The sequence below is a fragment of the Hyperoodon ampullatus genome, assembly GCF_949752795.1.
Source record: "Hyperoodon ampullatus genome assembly, chromosome: 8".
Lineage (NCBI taxonomy): Eukaryota > Metazoa > Chordata > Mammalia > Artiodactyla > Ziphiidae > Hyperoodon > Hyperoodon ampullatus.
This window is the reverse complement of record NC_136921.1, coordinates 65,368,826-65,385,442: the sequence shown is the minus strand read 5'-3', so window position 1 is coordinate 65,385,442 and position 16,617 is coordinate 65,368,826. Positions and strand designations below refer to the sequence as shown.

At 34.7% G+C, this 16,617-nt stretch overlaps 1 protein-coding gene across 1 annotated transcript in view; it reads left to right on the top strand.

Annotated features, from left to right (window-relative positions):
* The window catches only part of ORC4 (origin recognition complex subunit 4), a 95,105-nt gene that overhangs the window by 46,682 nt on the left and 31,806 nt on the right, over nucleotides 1–16,617 (top strand). The window contains exons 2-4 of the mRNA XM_079709971.1: nucleotides 6,965–7,038; nucleotides 9,751–9,827; nucleotides 10,387–10,477. Of these exons, the coding sequence (XP_079566097.1) occupies nucleotides 6,982–7,038; nucleotides 9,751–9,827; nucleotides 10,387–10,477 (225 nt within the window). The 5' untranslated portion in view covers nucleotides 6,965–6,981. The remainder of the gene's footprint in view (nucleotides 1–6,964; nucleotides 7,039–9,750; nucleotides 9,828–10,386; nucleotides 10,478–16,617) is intronic.

Below are 16,617 nucleotides of genomic sequence, written 5' to 3'. Positions count from 1 at the left end.
CCTGGAAGACAGAAAGGTGGAATTCGCTGCCGTGGAACAGAATAAAAAACAATGAAAAGAAATGAAGACAGCCTAAGAGACCTCTGGAACAACATTAAATGCACCAACATTGGCATTATAGGGGTCTCAGAAGAAGAAGATTGAGAGAAAGGACCTGAGAAAATACTTGAGGAGATTACAGGCGAAAACTTCCCTAATTTGGGAAAGGAAATAGTCAAGTCCAGGAAGCACAGAGAGTCCCATACAGGATAAACCCAAGGAGAAACACGCTAAGACACAGTAATCAAATTGACAAGAATTAAATACAAAGAAAAATTATTAAAAGCAACAACGGAAAAACAACAAATAGCATACAAGGGAACTCCCATAAGGTTAACAGCTGATTTCTTAGCAGAAACTTTACAAGCCATAAGGGAGTGGCACAATATATTTAAAGTGATGGAAAGGAGGAACCTACAACCAAGCTTACTCTAGCTGGCAAGGATCTCATTCAGATTCAACAGAAAAAAAAAGCTTTACAGACAAGCAAAAGCTAAGAGAATTCAGCTCCACCAAACCAGCTCTACAGCAAATGCTAAAGGAACATTTCTAAGTGGGAAACAAGAGAAGAAAAGCACCTACAAAAGCAAACCAAAAAACAATTAAGAAAATGGTAAAAGGAACATACATATTGATAATTACCTTAAATGTGAATGGATTAAATGCTCCAACCAAAAGACACAGGCTTGCTGAATGAATACAAAAACAAGACCCATCTATATGCTGTCTACAAGAGACCCACTTCAGACCTAGGGACACATACAGACTGAAAGTGAGGGGATGGGAAAAGATACTTCATGCAAATGGAAATCAAAAGAAAGCTGGAGTAGCAATACTCATATCAGATAAAATAGACTTTAAAGCAAAGATTGTTACAAGAGACAAGGGAGGACACTACATATGATCAAGGGATCAATCCAAGAAGAAGATATAACAATTATAAATATCTATGAACCCAACATCGGAGCACCTCAGTACATAAGGCACATGTTAACAGCTATAAAAGAGAAAATCGACAGTAACACAGTAATAGTGAGGGATTTTAACACCTCACTTACACCAATGGACAGATCATCCAGACAGAAAATTAATAAGGAAACACAAGATTTAAATGACACAATAGAGCAGATAGACTTAATTGATATTTATAGCACATACCATCCAAAAACAGCAGATTACACTTTCTTTTCAATTGCACACAGAACATTCTCCAGGATAGACCACATCTTGGGTCACAAATCAAGCCTCAGTAAATTTAAGAAAATTGAAATCATAGCAAGCATCTTTTCTGACAACAATGCTATGAGATTAGAAATCAGTTTCAGGGAAAAAACTGCAAAAAACACAAACACAGTTTGTGTTTTTTTATTTACTCAAAGAATAAATCAAAAAGTACCTAGAGACAAATGACAATGAAAACACAACGATAAAAAACCTGTGGGATGCAGCAAAAACAGTTCTAAAAGGGCAGTTTATAGCAATACAATCCTACCTCAAGTAACAAGAAACATCTCAAACAATCTAACCTTACACCTTAAGGATACTAGAGAAAGAAGAACAAACAAAACCCAAACTGAGTAAAAGGAAAGAAGTCATAAAGACCAGAGCAGAAAGAAAGTAGAAACATAGAAAACAAGCAAAGATCAATAAAACTAAAAGCTGGTTCTTTGAGAAGATAAACAAAATTGATAAACCTTTAGCCAGATTCATCAAGAATCAATAAAATTAGAAACAAAAACCGAGAAGTAACAACTGACACTGCAGAGATACAAAGGATCATGAGAGATTACTACAAGCAACTATATGCCCATAAAATGGACAACCTGGAAGAAATGGACAAATTCGTAGATAAGCACAACTTTCAAGACTGAACCAAGAAGAAATAGAAAATATGAACAGACTAATCACAAGTAATGAAATGGAAACTATGATTAAAAATTTTGTAGCAAACAAAAGTCCGGGACCAGATGGTTTCACAGGTGAATTGTATTGAACATTTAGAGAAGAGCTAATACCCATCCTTCTCAAACTCTTTCCAAAAAATTGCAGAGGAAGGAACACTCCCAAACTCATTCTACGAGGCCACCATCACCTTGATACCAAAATCAAAGATACTACAAAAAATGAAAATTACAGACCAATATTACTGATGTATATAGATGCAAAAATTCTCAACAAAATACTAGCAGAGAAAATCCAGCCACACATTAAAAGGATCATACACCATGGTCAAGAGGGATTTATGCCAGGGATTCAAGGATTCTTCAGTATACACAAATCAGTGCAATACACAATATTAAATTAAAGAATAGAAACTATATGATCATCTCAATAGATGCAGTCAAAGCTTTTGACAAAATTCAACACCCATTTATGATTAAAAACTCTCCTGAACATGGACACAGAGGGAACCAACCTCAACATAATAAAGGCCATATAAGACAAACCCACAGCAAGCATCATTCTCAATGGTGAAAAACTGAAAGCATTTCCTCTAAGCTCAGGAACAAAACAAGGATGTCCACTCTTGCCACTAGTATTCAGCATAGTTTTGGAAGTCTTAACCATGGCAATCAGAGAAGAAAAAAATAAAGGAATCCAAAGTGGAAAAGTAGAAGTAAAACTGTCACTGTTTGCAGATGACATGATACTATACATAGATAATCCTAAAGATGCCACCAGAAAACTACTAGAGCTAATCAATGAATTTGGTAAAGTTGCAGGATACAAAATTAATGCACAGAAATCTTTTACATTCCTATACACTAACAATGAAAGATCAGAAAGAGAAATTAAGGAAACAATTCCATTCACCATTGTAACAAAAATAATAAAATACCTAGGAATAAACCTACCTAAGGAGGTAAAAGACCTGTACTCAGAAAACTATAAGACACTGATGAAAGAAATCAAAGATGACACAAAACAGATATAGAGAAATACCATGTTCTTGGATTGGAAGAATCAATATTGTGAAAATGACTCTAGTACCCAGAGCAATCTACAGATTCAGTGTAATCCCTATCAAATCACTAATGGCATTTTTAACAGAACTAGAGCAAAAAATATTAAAATTTGTATGGAAACATGAAAGACTCTAAATAGCCAAAGCAATCTTGAGGGAAAAAAACGGAGCTGGAGGAATCAGACTCCCTGACTTCACTATACTACAAAGCTACAGCAATCAAGATAATAGGGTACTGGCACAAAAATAGAAATATAGGTCAATGGAACAGGATAGAAAGCCCAGAGATAAACCCACACACCTTTGATCAACTAATATATTGCAAAGGAGGCAAGGATATGCAATGGAGAAAAGACAGTCTCTTCAGTAAGTAGTGCTGGGAAAACTGGACAGCTACATGTATAGGAATGAAAGACTACATGGAAAGCTACATGTATAAAAATGAAAAGACACCATACACAAAAATAAACTCAAAATGGATTAGAGACCTAAATGTAAGACTGGATACTATAAAATCTTCAAGGAAAACATAAGAAGAACACGCTTTGACATAAATCACAGCAAGATCTTTTTTGACCCACCTCCTAGAGTAATGGAAATAAAAACAAAATAAACAAATGGGATCTAATTAAACTTAAAACTTTTGCACAACAAAGGAAACTATAAACAAGACGAAAGTACAACCCTCAGAATGGGAGAAAACATTTCCAAACAAAGAGACAAAGGATTAATCTCCAAAATACATAAACAACTTATGCAGCTCAATATTAAAAAAAAAAAACCCAATCAAAAAATGGGCAGAAGACCTAAATAGACATTTCTCCAAAGAAGACATACAGATGGCCAAGAGGCTCATGAAAAGCTGCTCAACATCACTAATTATTAGAGAAATGCAAATCAAAAGTACAATGAGGTATCAACTGAAACCGGTTAGAATGGGTATCATCAGAAAATCTACAAACAACGAATGTTGCAGAGGGTGTGGGGAAAAGGGAACCCTCTTGTACTGTTGGTGGGAATGTAAATTGATGCAGCCACTATGGAGAACAGTATGTAGGTTCCTTAAACTAAAAATAGAACTACCATATGTCCCAGCAATCCCATTACTGGGCATATACCCAGAGAAAACCATAATTCAAAAATACACATGCACCCCAGTGTTCATTGCAGCACTATTTGCAGTAGCCAGGTCCTGGAAGCAACCTAAATGCCCATAGACAGATAAATGGCTAACAAATTGTGTTAAATTAAAAAAGAAATACTGCCAAAAGGAAACTTTGCAGAATGGCTATAACATTTCACATTCTTACCAGTAGTTGTATTAGAGATGTGGATTCTCTGCATCCTCACCAGCATTTGCTGTTTTCACTTTTTAGTTTTTGCTGTTCAAACAGGTGTGTACATATACCTCATTGTGGTTATAATCTGCATTTTCCTAATGACTAGTGTGTTTCATGTGTTTATTTGACATCCATATACCCTCTTTGGTTGAAGTGTCTGTTTATGCCCTTTGCCCATTTTTCTAGATTTCTGTATTGTTGAGCTTTGAAGCTTCTCTGTATATAAGTCCTTTGTCAGATATGTGGTTTGCATCTATCATTCCAAAACTTGTCGTTTCTTCTATAAAGTTAGAATTGTCTTTTAAAATATTCTGTGTAATAGAGTGGAGATTTGGCTATTATTTGGAGGGGCTCGATGTATTAAAATCAATCTCAATTAAGACTCAATTTGCAGTAAAAATTTATGTGGGTTAGGAACTGAAGTAGTGTGTATGTGTATGTTTCTTTCATGAATGATCACCAAATGAAGAATATGCATGTTTTTAGTGGCTTACCTGAATTATATTTGATGCAAGGAGGCAGATTAGACACCTACCCTGCAACCTCAGGCATTTTACTTAGCTCTTCTGAGCATGTTTTTTCAACCCATGAAATGGGGAGAAATATGTTTTAATTCCATTAATACTGTGAAATTGCTAATATAGCTCTAAAAAGATAAGGTATATTGTAAAAGCTCTTCTCCATTTTTTAAAAGTTCACTTCTCCTTATTGTCTAGGGGACATTTGTTCCGTTGTTTCCTGTGATTTCAGATTTTGGCTTGTAGACCTTCTTCACAGTTAAGAGTACCTTAAACCAGAATGAGGATATCATTTCATGTTGCTAAAATGGTTTTTTGCCCACACACAACTCTGATTTAAGGGAAAAATTTAAAATAGAATAAAATTAAAATAATTAATGTAAAGATTCTCAAGCAAGGTGCCTCGTACAGAGAAAAAGCTGCTAGAAGGGCTCTAAGGGTGACTGAAAAAAACACTTTTCTCCTAAGAAAGAAGCTTCTTAAGGGACCAAGACATCAGTAGAGTATTCTGTTCTTGAGTTTCCAATTTGAGTGCCTGGAGCCGGAAGCCCTTTGGGGTTTAAGAAGGGAGGGACAGATTTGCTTGTTATCTGTTTGTCAAAGCATTGCTCAACTGCTGTCCTGTTAGAAACAGCATTCCAAAGGTGGGCGTCTGTCAGTATATGAAATTAATAAATATGAATATAAAATATGTCACAGAGGTTGATCTTCCTTTAAGTTATTGAAATGTGTACTTTTTAAAAACAGTTGAGGGCTTCCCTGGTGGCGCAGTGGTTGAGAGTCCGCCTGCCGATGCAGGGGACACGGGTTCGTGCCCTGGTACGGGAAGATGCCACGTGCCATGGAGCGGCTAGGCCCGTGAGCCATGGCTGCTGAGCCTGCGCTTCCAGAGCCTGTGCTTCACAACGGGAGAGGCCACAACAGTGAGAGGCCCACGTACCGCAAAAAAATAAAAATAAAAAAAATAAAAACAGTTGACTAAATAGCAGTTAGTTATATATATCTAAGTATATACACTTATAGCTATATATAATAGTTATATATAATCAAGTATACCTTGACTGGGTTTAAATCCTGACTCTGTGACTTACACACTGTTTGGTTTTGGTCAAGCTACTTAACCTTTCTGTGTCTTCTAATCTGAAAGCAGTGTTAATGATCATATTTATACCATAGGGTTATTCTTAGGATTAAATGAGTTCATAAATGCAAAACACTTGTAACAATTCCTGGCTAAGCTATTATTACCTGATTAGTAAAGTAATTATATAGGAAATTGTTGATGAGAAAATTAGATCTTTTAGCCAAAGGTGTTTATCTATGAGTATATTGCCCTGAAGGAGAATTTTACAGAACTTCTTTTTTTTCATTAGTATATGTATTTTTCATTCCAGTTATCATTGCCAACTTTATTTTGGCATTATGTTAAAATGCTTGGAACTTTTAAATATCCTCAAACTGGGGACACTGACAGTTAACCAAATTTTGTTTAGTGTGATTTGATTATGAAAAAGAGAAGTACAGGCAGTTCTGTATGTTTACAGAAGAGACATTTTACCTAGTCTATAATGAGTGTTTATGACTGATGAGTGGAACAAGAAAGCAAAAGCTTTCTGGAAGGGCTGATCCTGTGGGATGGATGTGGGGAGAAACATTGTATATAAAGGAAGCACATAGATTGTTTTTTGTTTTTGTTTTTAAAGGCAAGGAAGGGAAGCTGAATAGTAGATTGAAAAGAAAGGTAGGAGTACTTGTGTATGAGAACCATCTAAATTGTGGAATGGAGTGTCAATTAAACCTGTACTTAGACAAAGAGGAGCCGTTGAGATGGTTTTTTTTTTTTTTCTGTTTTTATTGAGAAACAATTTACGTACATCACTGTATAATTTTAAGATGTTTAGCAGGATGGTTTTATTTACATATATTATGAAATGATTCCTACAATTAGGTTCAACTGAGAATTTTTAAAGTTTGAGAAATTTGAACATTTTTCATGTTTTAAAACTTGTTTATTTTGATTCTATAATAGTACATTCTTAAATAATCTCTATATGTCAATAGTCTTTATATTCATGCTAAAATTATTTTTTCTTTTTATTAAGGATTTCAGTTTGTTGAAATGAGCAGTCGTAAATCAAAGAGTAACAACTTAATACAAGCAGAATACCTTTCACAGGTTAGTATATATTTTCGTCACTCTGAAGGTTTGTTACCATGCAAAGGTGATAAGAGAATTAGTCATCTTCTTAACTTGAATTCTCCCCTTATCATGTATGAAGAACCACTCTTTTCATTCTCAAGGGGAGAGTATCTTTGCTACTTCCTAATTTCAACCTCTAAGTCTTTGGATAGATGGAATCCTAACTTTACTCATGTCTTCCTAAATGTGCTCTAGTTCAGTTTAGTTTAATATTATCTTTAGAGTTTTGTACTACTTTTGTTAAATTTATTCCTAAGTATTTTATTCCTTTCGGTGCTGTTGTAAACGGAATTGTTTTCTTAATTCTATGTTTTATTTATTGCAAGTGTATCTAAATGAAATTGATTTTTCTATATTAATCTCGTATTCTGTAACCTTCCTGAACTCATTTATTCTAATATTTTTTTAGTTTATTCCTTAGGATTTTCTTTATGTAAGATCATGTCATCTGCAAATAGAGATAGTTTTACTTCTTTCTTCCCAATCTAGATGCCTTTCATTTCTTTTTCTTGTCTAATTGCCCTGACTAGAACCTTCAGTATAACACTGAATAAACTAGCAAGAGCAGACAATCTTATTTTGTCTTTGATATTGGGGAAATGTGTTCAGTCTTTCACCATTGAGTATGATGTTAGCTGTAGGTTTTTGTGTTCTTTATCAGGTTGAGGAAGTCCCTTTATATTCCTAGCATGTTGAGTGTTTTTATCATGAACATTTAATGTTTTCTTAAGTGCATATATATCTCTTTTGAGGAGTCTAGTAGGGAACGTGCATGATATTTCTACACTGGCATTTCTTTTTTTCTTATTTAAAGATTTTTTTGATGTGGACCATTTTTAAAGTCTTTATTGAGTTTATTACAATATTGCTTCTGTTTTATGTTTTGGTTTTTTGGCCATGAGACATGTGGGATCTTAGCTCCCCAACCGTTGATCGAACCCGCACCCCCTACATTGTAAGGCGAAGTCTTAAGCACTGAACTGCTAGGGAAGTCCCTACACTGGCATTTCTATTTATCTGGCTTGACCAGAACTACATTTCTTTTAAACAAAAACTAAATGTTATTGGCATTCCTTTGTGAGACCTTACCTTCCTTCTTGTAGAAGGAAAATGTTTAATTCTGTTTTTTAATTTAACTTTTACATATCTTTGTAAAGTGAACAAATCTTCCATGTGCAGCTTAATTAATTTCTATACATTTATACACCTGTTTAATTTTCATCTCAGATCACTTTAGGATTTTTGAACCTCTGACTATTCACTACAACTTCACTTTATCTCTCACTTTATTTTATACTTAGTTGTCTCTCTAAGAGACTTTAATGAAGTTTAAAAAAAGAAAAGGACTGAAGGTTGTCTTTTGATTTCTAGTGATCTTATCTAGGGGGCAGAATGCACACTATGATTCTTTGAATCTATATATGCCCCTTTAATTTTTTTACAAGTATCAGCTATTACCTATATAATACCTATATTGTGTTGTAGATAACTGCCTCTTTTAATCTTCAAAACAGGCCTGCCAGAAAAGTGTTATTGTCTCTTTGGCACCAATCTTCCTATTCTTTCCACTTCCTCTATAAATAAGTATGGATTATTTTATCCCCAGTGAATAATTTGCTTTGCTCAGCCTCTGGTACATGTAAAGAGAACTCAGATCTATTTCTTTGGTATGTGAAGGATCAGTCCCATGCTGTCAGTCTGGGAGAAGCAAATAATCCTGGAGCCTTCTTGTTTCTGCTGATGGGGCTAAATCTGAAACAGCCTCCTAAGTTTTTTGTCACTGAGGACCTTTGTATTAGCAGCAAAGCAGAAAAAGAATGATTTTAATGATCCATCTTTTTAAAGATCGTGATAGATTGGCTTTTTTTTTTTTTTTTTTTTTTTACAACTGAGTCTAAGCCCTTTGTTCTAAGGCAAACTCAAAATTTTGGTCTTTAGAAGAATTTTTTCTTAATTAATTCCAATGATTTCTTATTTTATGTCCTAGATGAATATAATTTCTTCTATATAATTGAGCACATCCTTATATGCTGAGTTACTACTATTTTGCAGGTTGTTTCTTGAATGTGTCATTTCTTTCCAAATATATTCATTTCTTTCCAATATATTTGCAGTGTTTTTTTAGGCATAGATCATGTTCATTTAGTAGTATGGTGCTCTGTATCTAATAGGCCCTCAATAACTATATGGACTTTTAAATTTCTTTTATTTCCTCGGAATCCTGACTTCTGTGACAGATAGAGATTGATAAGGCTTGAACTAAACCAGTTTAGATGTGTTGGTCTCTAGAGACTGAGGTGTGGTTCATGAACATTATTAAATTAGATTACATTATTAGATTCTCTCCTGTCTTTGTTCGTTGGCTGATACGATACGCAAAGTGAGGTATTTGTTCATTCACATGGATTAAAACAGCCCTCAAATTGCTGATTAGCTAAAGGAACTAATTCTTTCTCTTGTTGAATGCTTCATAACTAAGTTCTCATCCTTTCTCTGGGACTTGAGATAGGTAAAAAGAATTGTTAATTTTACAACTTAGGAAAATGCCAGACGTCATGATGATAAGTTATTTAGGGAGGGTTGAATTGATTAATACCTAATTCTGACTGCTATAAATGTATATTCTTGTTCCTTTTTGATTGCATATGTAATATTTTCATTTATATTTATTCACTTTATTTTTATCAGGTACAAAGAATTTTGCGTGAAAGATTTTGTCATCAGAGTCCACATAGTAACCTATTTGGAGTACAAGTACAATATAAGTAAGTTTAGCTATCTGCTTGTCTGTTATGAAAGTACTTACAGATGCCCTTTAGGTTTTGCAAAAATTGTCATACACAGATTTTATTAAACAAGGCTAACAGACATTTTATAGAAGTAAAATTTTTGCTTTGTATATAAAAAAATGACTGTTGTGAAGCAAGAGCAGATATCTGTATTTCCATAGTGAAAAAAACCTTTTAACTTTCAATCTTGTATCATTTCTATAATCTGGTATTATGGAGAGAATTCTGAGCTTGCACCTAATACTCAGCAGCCAGCTGTGGAGTAAAAGGTCCTAAGAGTTGCCACTGTTGTCCCTTGTCCCATACCATCATAAAGACCAAGATACTTCAGTCTTACTTGGTTTCTTCTTGAGGTTTCCAGAGAATCAGTATTTGTGTTCTTCTCTGTAGGACTATTTAGAGCATAAGTCAAGTGCCCAGAAGAAGAGAAAAAAGGAATGTCTGTTTTTTGTTCAAATTCAGCTTTTAAAAAGTATTACCTAGCAAATTATTTCAGCTTTCCTCTTTAAATTTTGGCCTATTTATATCATTTCAGACACTTAATTGAGCTGCTAAAAAGAACTGCTATTCATGGAGAAAGTAATTCTGTTCTCATTATTGGACCCCGAGGATCAGGAAAGACCATGGTAAAAGCTGTTGATTTCTGATGTTCCTTTGCTTTGTAGGCATGTGATGATTCTTAGGGACAACACTGGAAATGTTTTTCATTGTTTTCATCATTGTGTTGCTAATATTTCGCTTTTTTTTAAAAATTTAAATCATAGAAGACATGCAAAGCCTGTATAATGTTAGAGTGGTATATTTGAGTTGAACAACCTTTTTTACCTTTTTCTCCCTCACAGTAACAAATTTTTAAATAATGTTTGTTCCATCATGGTCTTTTATCCTTGAAGAATTTGTGATTGACAATGGACAAAGCAAACTAGCAGCTATTGAGCCTGTACCTTGTGTCTTTTATTTATGTTCTGTCATTTATTCCTTACATTAACCCTGCAAGGTAGGTTTGGTATTGTCTCTGTTTATAGATTAGGTAACTATCATACCATGCATTCTTTTTTTTCCTCTTATTGTTTAACCCTAACTCAGGCAGTTTTTTTAATATGTACACTCACATCTTCTAGAATTCTCTTCTACTTTCCCTCTTTACTATATTTGCTTAGTCACCTTCAAAAGATACTGTTGCTTTCTCCCCTCAGTTTATCTTTTCACATTCTTCATTCATTATGTAAGACAAATTACAGCTGTTACATTGCAAATATTACTATTTAATTATAAAATCTGTTTTCTGCTATATTCCATGCAATAAATTTAGATTTCTCACTAATATGCTTTTTATATGTATAAGTAAAGTTATGTATTATTTTAATATAAGTAAAATTACGTAAAATAGAAATAAAATTACGTTTTTATTTTTTAAGCAGTATGTTTTCACTGTACATTATGTAAGATGAGGAAATTAGGACTTTAGGATTTTACTGTTATCACCCATTTCCAGTATTGTTTGAAGTACATCAATTGGGAGTTTAGATCTAGATAATTTCTTTTTTAATCTTTTAAGAGTTTTTCATTTATTATAATCACATTTATGATAGTATTTATTTTTGACTGTTTAATTTGGTTCAGTCCTTGGGCTCAGTCCTTGTATATAACCACTGTTTCTTTATTCTTGTTTTTTTATTACGATTTTCCTTTTTGTGTTTGACTTCAGTGCTATTTGGGGTAGTTTTTACAGGAGAACCATGTGACTAACATACTTTGGAATTATTAGACTATTTAAAATTATTAACAATAATTCTATTAACAATAGAAAAACTGAGCAAAGATATGCACAGAAAGATCATAGGAAATTAAATACAAAGCGATCTTAAACTTATAAACATGTTCAATTTCACTCATAATTTAGTAAATTAAATAAAAACTATAGTAATTTTCTCTCTCAGGTTGACAAAAAAATCTGTAAGATTGATAACATACTGATGTTTTTGCTGGTGATATAAATTAGAATTAGAAAAAATCTAACCACACTACAAATGTGTATACCCTTTGACTCAGCAACATTTCTAGGAATTTACCATTGTGAAATGATACGTGTACAGTTACTTATTTCAGCACTGTTTGTTAATAGTGAAAGATGAGAAACAATATAAATGCCTATCAACAGAATACTGGTTAACAAATCATGGTACATCCCTCCATATAATGGACTATGATACAGCAGTAAAAAAGAATAAGGAAATATTTGTAGACAGTCCATAAAGAAAAGGAAGAGAAAAAAAGCTCATATTTCTGTCAGTTCGTCTGTGAACCAAAAATTCCCTGAAATGTGTATATATTTTTAAAAATTTTTATTGGCGTATAGTTGATTTACAATGTTGTGTTAGTTTCAGGGATATATCAAAGGTGAATCAGTTTTACATATACACATATCCACTCTTTTTTTAGATTCTTTTCCCATATAGGCCATTACAGAGTATTGACTAGAGTTCCCTGTGCTATACAGTAGGTTCTTATTAGTTATCTGTTTTATATATAGTAGTATGTATATGTCAATCCCAGTCTCCCAATGTATCCCTGCCCCCTTTATCCCCTGGTAACCATAAGTTTGTTTTCTACATCTGTGACTCGTTTGTAAATAAGTTCATTTGTACCCTTTTTTTTAGATTCCACATATAAGTGCTGTCATATGATATTTGTCTTTCTGTGTCTGACTTACTTCAGTCAATATGACAATCTCTAGGTCCATCCATGTTGCTGCAAATGGCATTATTTTGTTCTTTTTTATGGCTGAGTAATATTCCATTGTATATATGTACCACATCTTCTTTTTCCATTCCTCTGTTGATGGACAATTAGGTTGCTTCCATGTCCTGGCTATTGTAAACAGTGCTGCAGTGACCATTGGGGCGCATGTATCTTTTCAAATTATGGTTTTCCTCAGGTATATGCCTAAGAGTGGGATTGCTGGGTCACAGGGTAGTTCGATTTTTAATTTTTTAAGGAACCGCCATACTGTTCTCCATAGTGTCTGGAGAACAATTTACATTCCCACCAACAATGTAGGAGAGTTCCCTTTTCTCCACACTCTCTCCAGCATTTATTGTTTGTAGATTTTTTGATGATGGCCATTCTGACCAATGTGAGGTGATACCTCATTGGAGTTTCGATTTGCATTTCTCTAATAATTAGTGATGTTGAGCATCTTTTCATGTGCATTTTTTTTTAAATTTTTTTTTATTTTTGGCTGCGTTGGGTCTTCGTTGCTGCCCACGGGCTTCTCTCTAGTTGTGGCGAGTGGGGGCTGCCCCTCGCTGCCGTGCGCCGGCTTCTTATTGCAGTGGCTTCTCTTTTTGTGAAAGCACGGGCTCTAGTCACCTGGGCTTCAGTAGTTGTGGCACGTGGTCTCAGCAGTTGTGGCTCACGGGCTCTAGAGTGCAGGCTCAGTAGTTGTGGCGCACGGGCTTAGCCGTTCCGTGGCATGTGGGATCTTCCTGGACCAGGGCTCAAACCCGTGTCCCCTGCATTGGCAGGCAGATTCCCAACCACTGCGCCGCCAGGGAATTCCCCATTTTTTAATATAAATTTATTTTTATTTTTGGCTGCGTTGGGTCTTCGTTGCTGCGCAGGGGCTTTCTGTGGTTGTGGCGAGCGGGGGCTACTCTTCGTTGCGGTGCATGGGCTTCTCATTGCGGTGGCTTCTCTCATTGCGGAGCACGGGCTCTAGGCACGCGGGCTTTAGTAGTTGTGGCTCACGGGCTCTAGAGCACAGCCTCAGCAGTGTGGCGCACGGGCTTAGTTGCTCCGCGGCATGTGGGATCTTCCTGGACCAGGGCTAGAACCCATGTCCTCTGCACTGGCAGAAGGATTCTTTACCACTGCACCACCAGGGAAGTCGTTTCATGTGCTTTTTGGCCATCCATGTGCCTCCCTAAGATATTAAACACTAATAGAGTGAGTTATTTGTTGAGGGGGAGATATGGGAACAGAGGTAGGAATCTTTTCACTGCATATCTTTTTATACTTTTTGAGGGGTAAACTATATGACCATACAATCTATTTTAAAAACTAAAGAATGGAAAGTTGGTTGAAGGCAAGGGTAAAAACCCCAACAACCTACTTAACAGAACAAATCACGAAAGTCATTCAGACCACAGAAATACAAAAGAGAAATGAAGTTTAGTAATATGGGGAAATGTAAAAAAATATTTTAAATACATCAAAAATTATTTTGCACATTACTTACAACATGGCGGGATTGAACTCTTGGGTCACAGTTTTTTCTCCTTTGGAATTACATAGATTTTATTCAATTTGTATTCTGTATGAAAACTCCAAGGGTAGGCTTTTCTTTTTTCCTTTATAAATTGCTGTTTCAATCTGGATAGTTTAGATTATGCACTCATAACAACCCTAAATTTCAGTGTCTTGACACAAAAGAAGTTTATTGTTTACTTTTGCTCTATGCTTAGTGTGGATCAGCAAGGGGGCACTGTTCTCTGTAGTCACTCAAAGGAAGTGGTGGATGTTATGTCAGCATTTCTCCACAAATACTCCAGTGGAAGAAAGGGAGCATGATGAATCATGGACACTCTTAAAGTTCCTACCCAGAGGTGATACAGAACACATCTCACAGTTCACTGAACAGAGTGGGTCACATGGTCACACCTAATTTCAAGAGAGCAAGGAAATGCATTTTTCCTAGGTGCCTAGAAAGGGAGGTTAAGCAGAAGTATGGTGAACATCACTGGTGACCACCACAGCTAACTTTTTTTAGTTTTGTTTGTAATTTTTCCTTGTCTGGGGATGCTTTTAGAATTTCTCTATCTTAGCAGTGTGAATATTTCACAGGCTATTTCCAAGTGTGAGTCATAAAAACTGAAGCTCTGCAAACCCTTTTAATGTGAATTTAAGTCTTTGTTAGTAAAGGATAATTTTCCTTTCTTTCCAGTTTTCATTATTTTATTGTCTTTGGCAAACACATTATCCTATGTATTTTTCCTTTTTTTTTTTTTTTTTTTTGGTGGTACATGGGCCCCTCACTGCTGTGGCCTCTCCTGCCATGGAGCACAGGCCCCAGATGTCCAGGCTCAGTGGCCATGGCTCACGGGCCTAGCCGCTCTGCGGCATGTGGGATCCTCCCGGACCGGGGCACGAACCCACATCCCCCACATCGGCAGGCGGACTCTCAACCACTGCGCCACCAGGGAAGCCCTATCCTATGTATTTTTGAAGAACATTTTTACATAATACTTTAATTCTTCAAGGAGCTCCATAGTGATACTCTTGTATCAGTACAGGAGAAAATGAGATCTAGGAAATCAGTACATTAGACCTGTTATTCTATCATACACTGTGCATCTTGAAACAAAATAACAACACAACAGAGAAGTTGAATCTCAGTGATTTATACATCAAAGTGTCAAGCCTAAAAATATAACTTGAACAGCTAATGATTGAATTTATTCTGAACTTTCATCTTGGAAGTTTGTCCCTAAAGGCATGGAGAAAGTTCAGAAAAAAGGAAACAGAGATAGTAAACGCTTACAAAGATGTATAAGTAAATACAAATTAAAGCTATACTCCATTTCATTAGTAAATTGGCTAAAATAGATACATTTTTTACAGAAAAAGTAAGCAGATAGTACAGAGTTCCCATACAATCTCCACATACATACATGCACACATGTGCGCACAGTTTCCCCTATCATTAATATCTTGCCTTAGTTAAAATTTGTTAAAATTAATGAAAGTGATAGTGAAACATCATTACTAACTAAAATCCATTGTCTACATTAAGGGTCACTCTTTGAATTCTACAAGTCTGTGGGTACAACACACTGTTCTGGTGTTTTGACATCATTTATCTAATGTGAGTTAACTGGAATATGGAAGAACCCATACCTGGTATTCCATTTTGGTACAATTTAATTTATTCCTACTGCACTCCAATATTGAGAGGTCAAAAAGATAAGGAGTATTGTTTAATTCGTGCCACTTTTGTGATTTGTTGTATGTGGGAGTATCCTGAGATATAAGTTATTCTTAGATAAGAATTTTATTATGTAATATAATTAGTATAATTATATATATCATAGCATTAGTACAATCATGTGTTAGTAATATTATTAGTATAATCATGTAAATTTGAACTTAAAAAATAAGATTACAGTATATTTAAAACACTATCCTTGGCCAAACTATCCAAAATACAAAAATTCAAAATCTACAGTTAATAAAGGTAACAGATATTGTGGTTTGTTGTATTTCAAACATTTATTTTAAAAATAGATATGGTTCCAAATGATAGATTGGACCTTGGAAAATAATCTTCTATATAGAGATAACTGTAGACAAACTTGCTAGATGGTTAAGTAGGATGTTTCTTCTAGTTGATATTTCTTCTAGTTGCATATTGTTGAATCTTGTGTTCCATAAAGTATTTGGGAATAGTAATAGTAGGTAAGCATAAAAATCTCTGGATGTTGGCAGTTCTAAGCAAGCTGTGCTAGTATGTTGGTAAAGTTAATTTTTAGCTACAGAGAATGTGGAAATGGGGTAGCCAAATTGGTTATGATGGTTAGTGTAACATAACCAACTAAGTTTTTTTAGTACATAATATAGTTTAAAATATTTAAAAAGATGACATTGTTTCCTTGAAAAAAAAAACTCATTATGTGATTGGTAGCCTAGCTAATTACACAGTAAATTTTAGCAATATCCAGAGTGGAACTAAAATTATTATTTGAAGACATACTTGCTAATATGATCA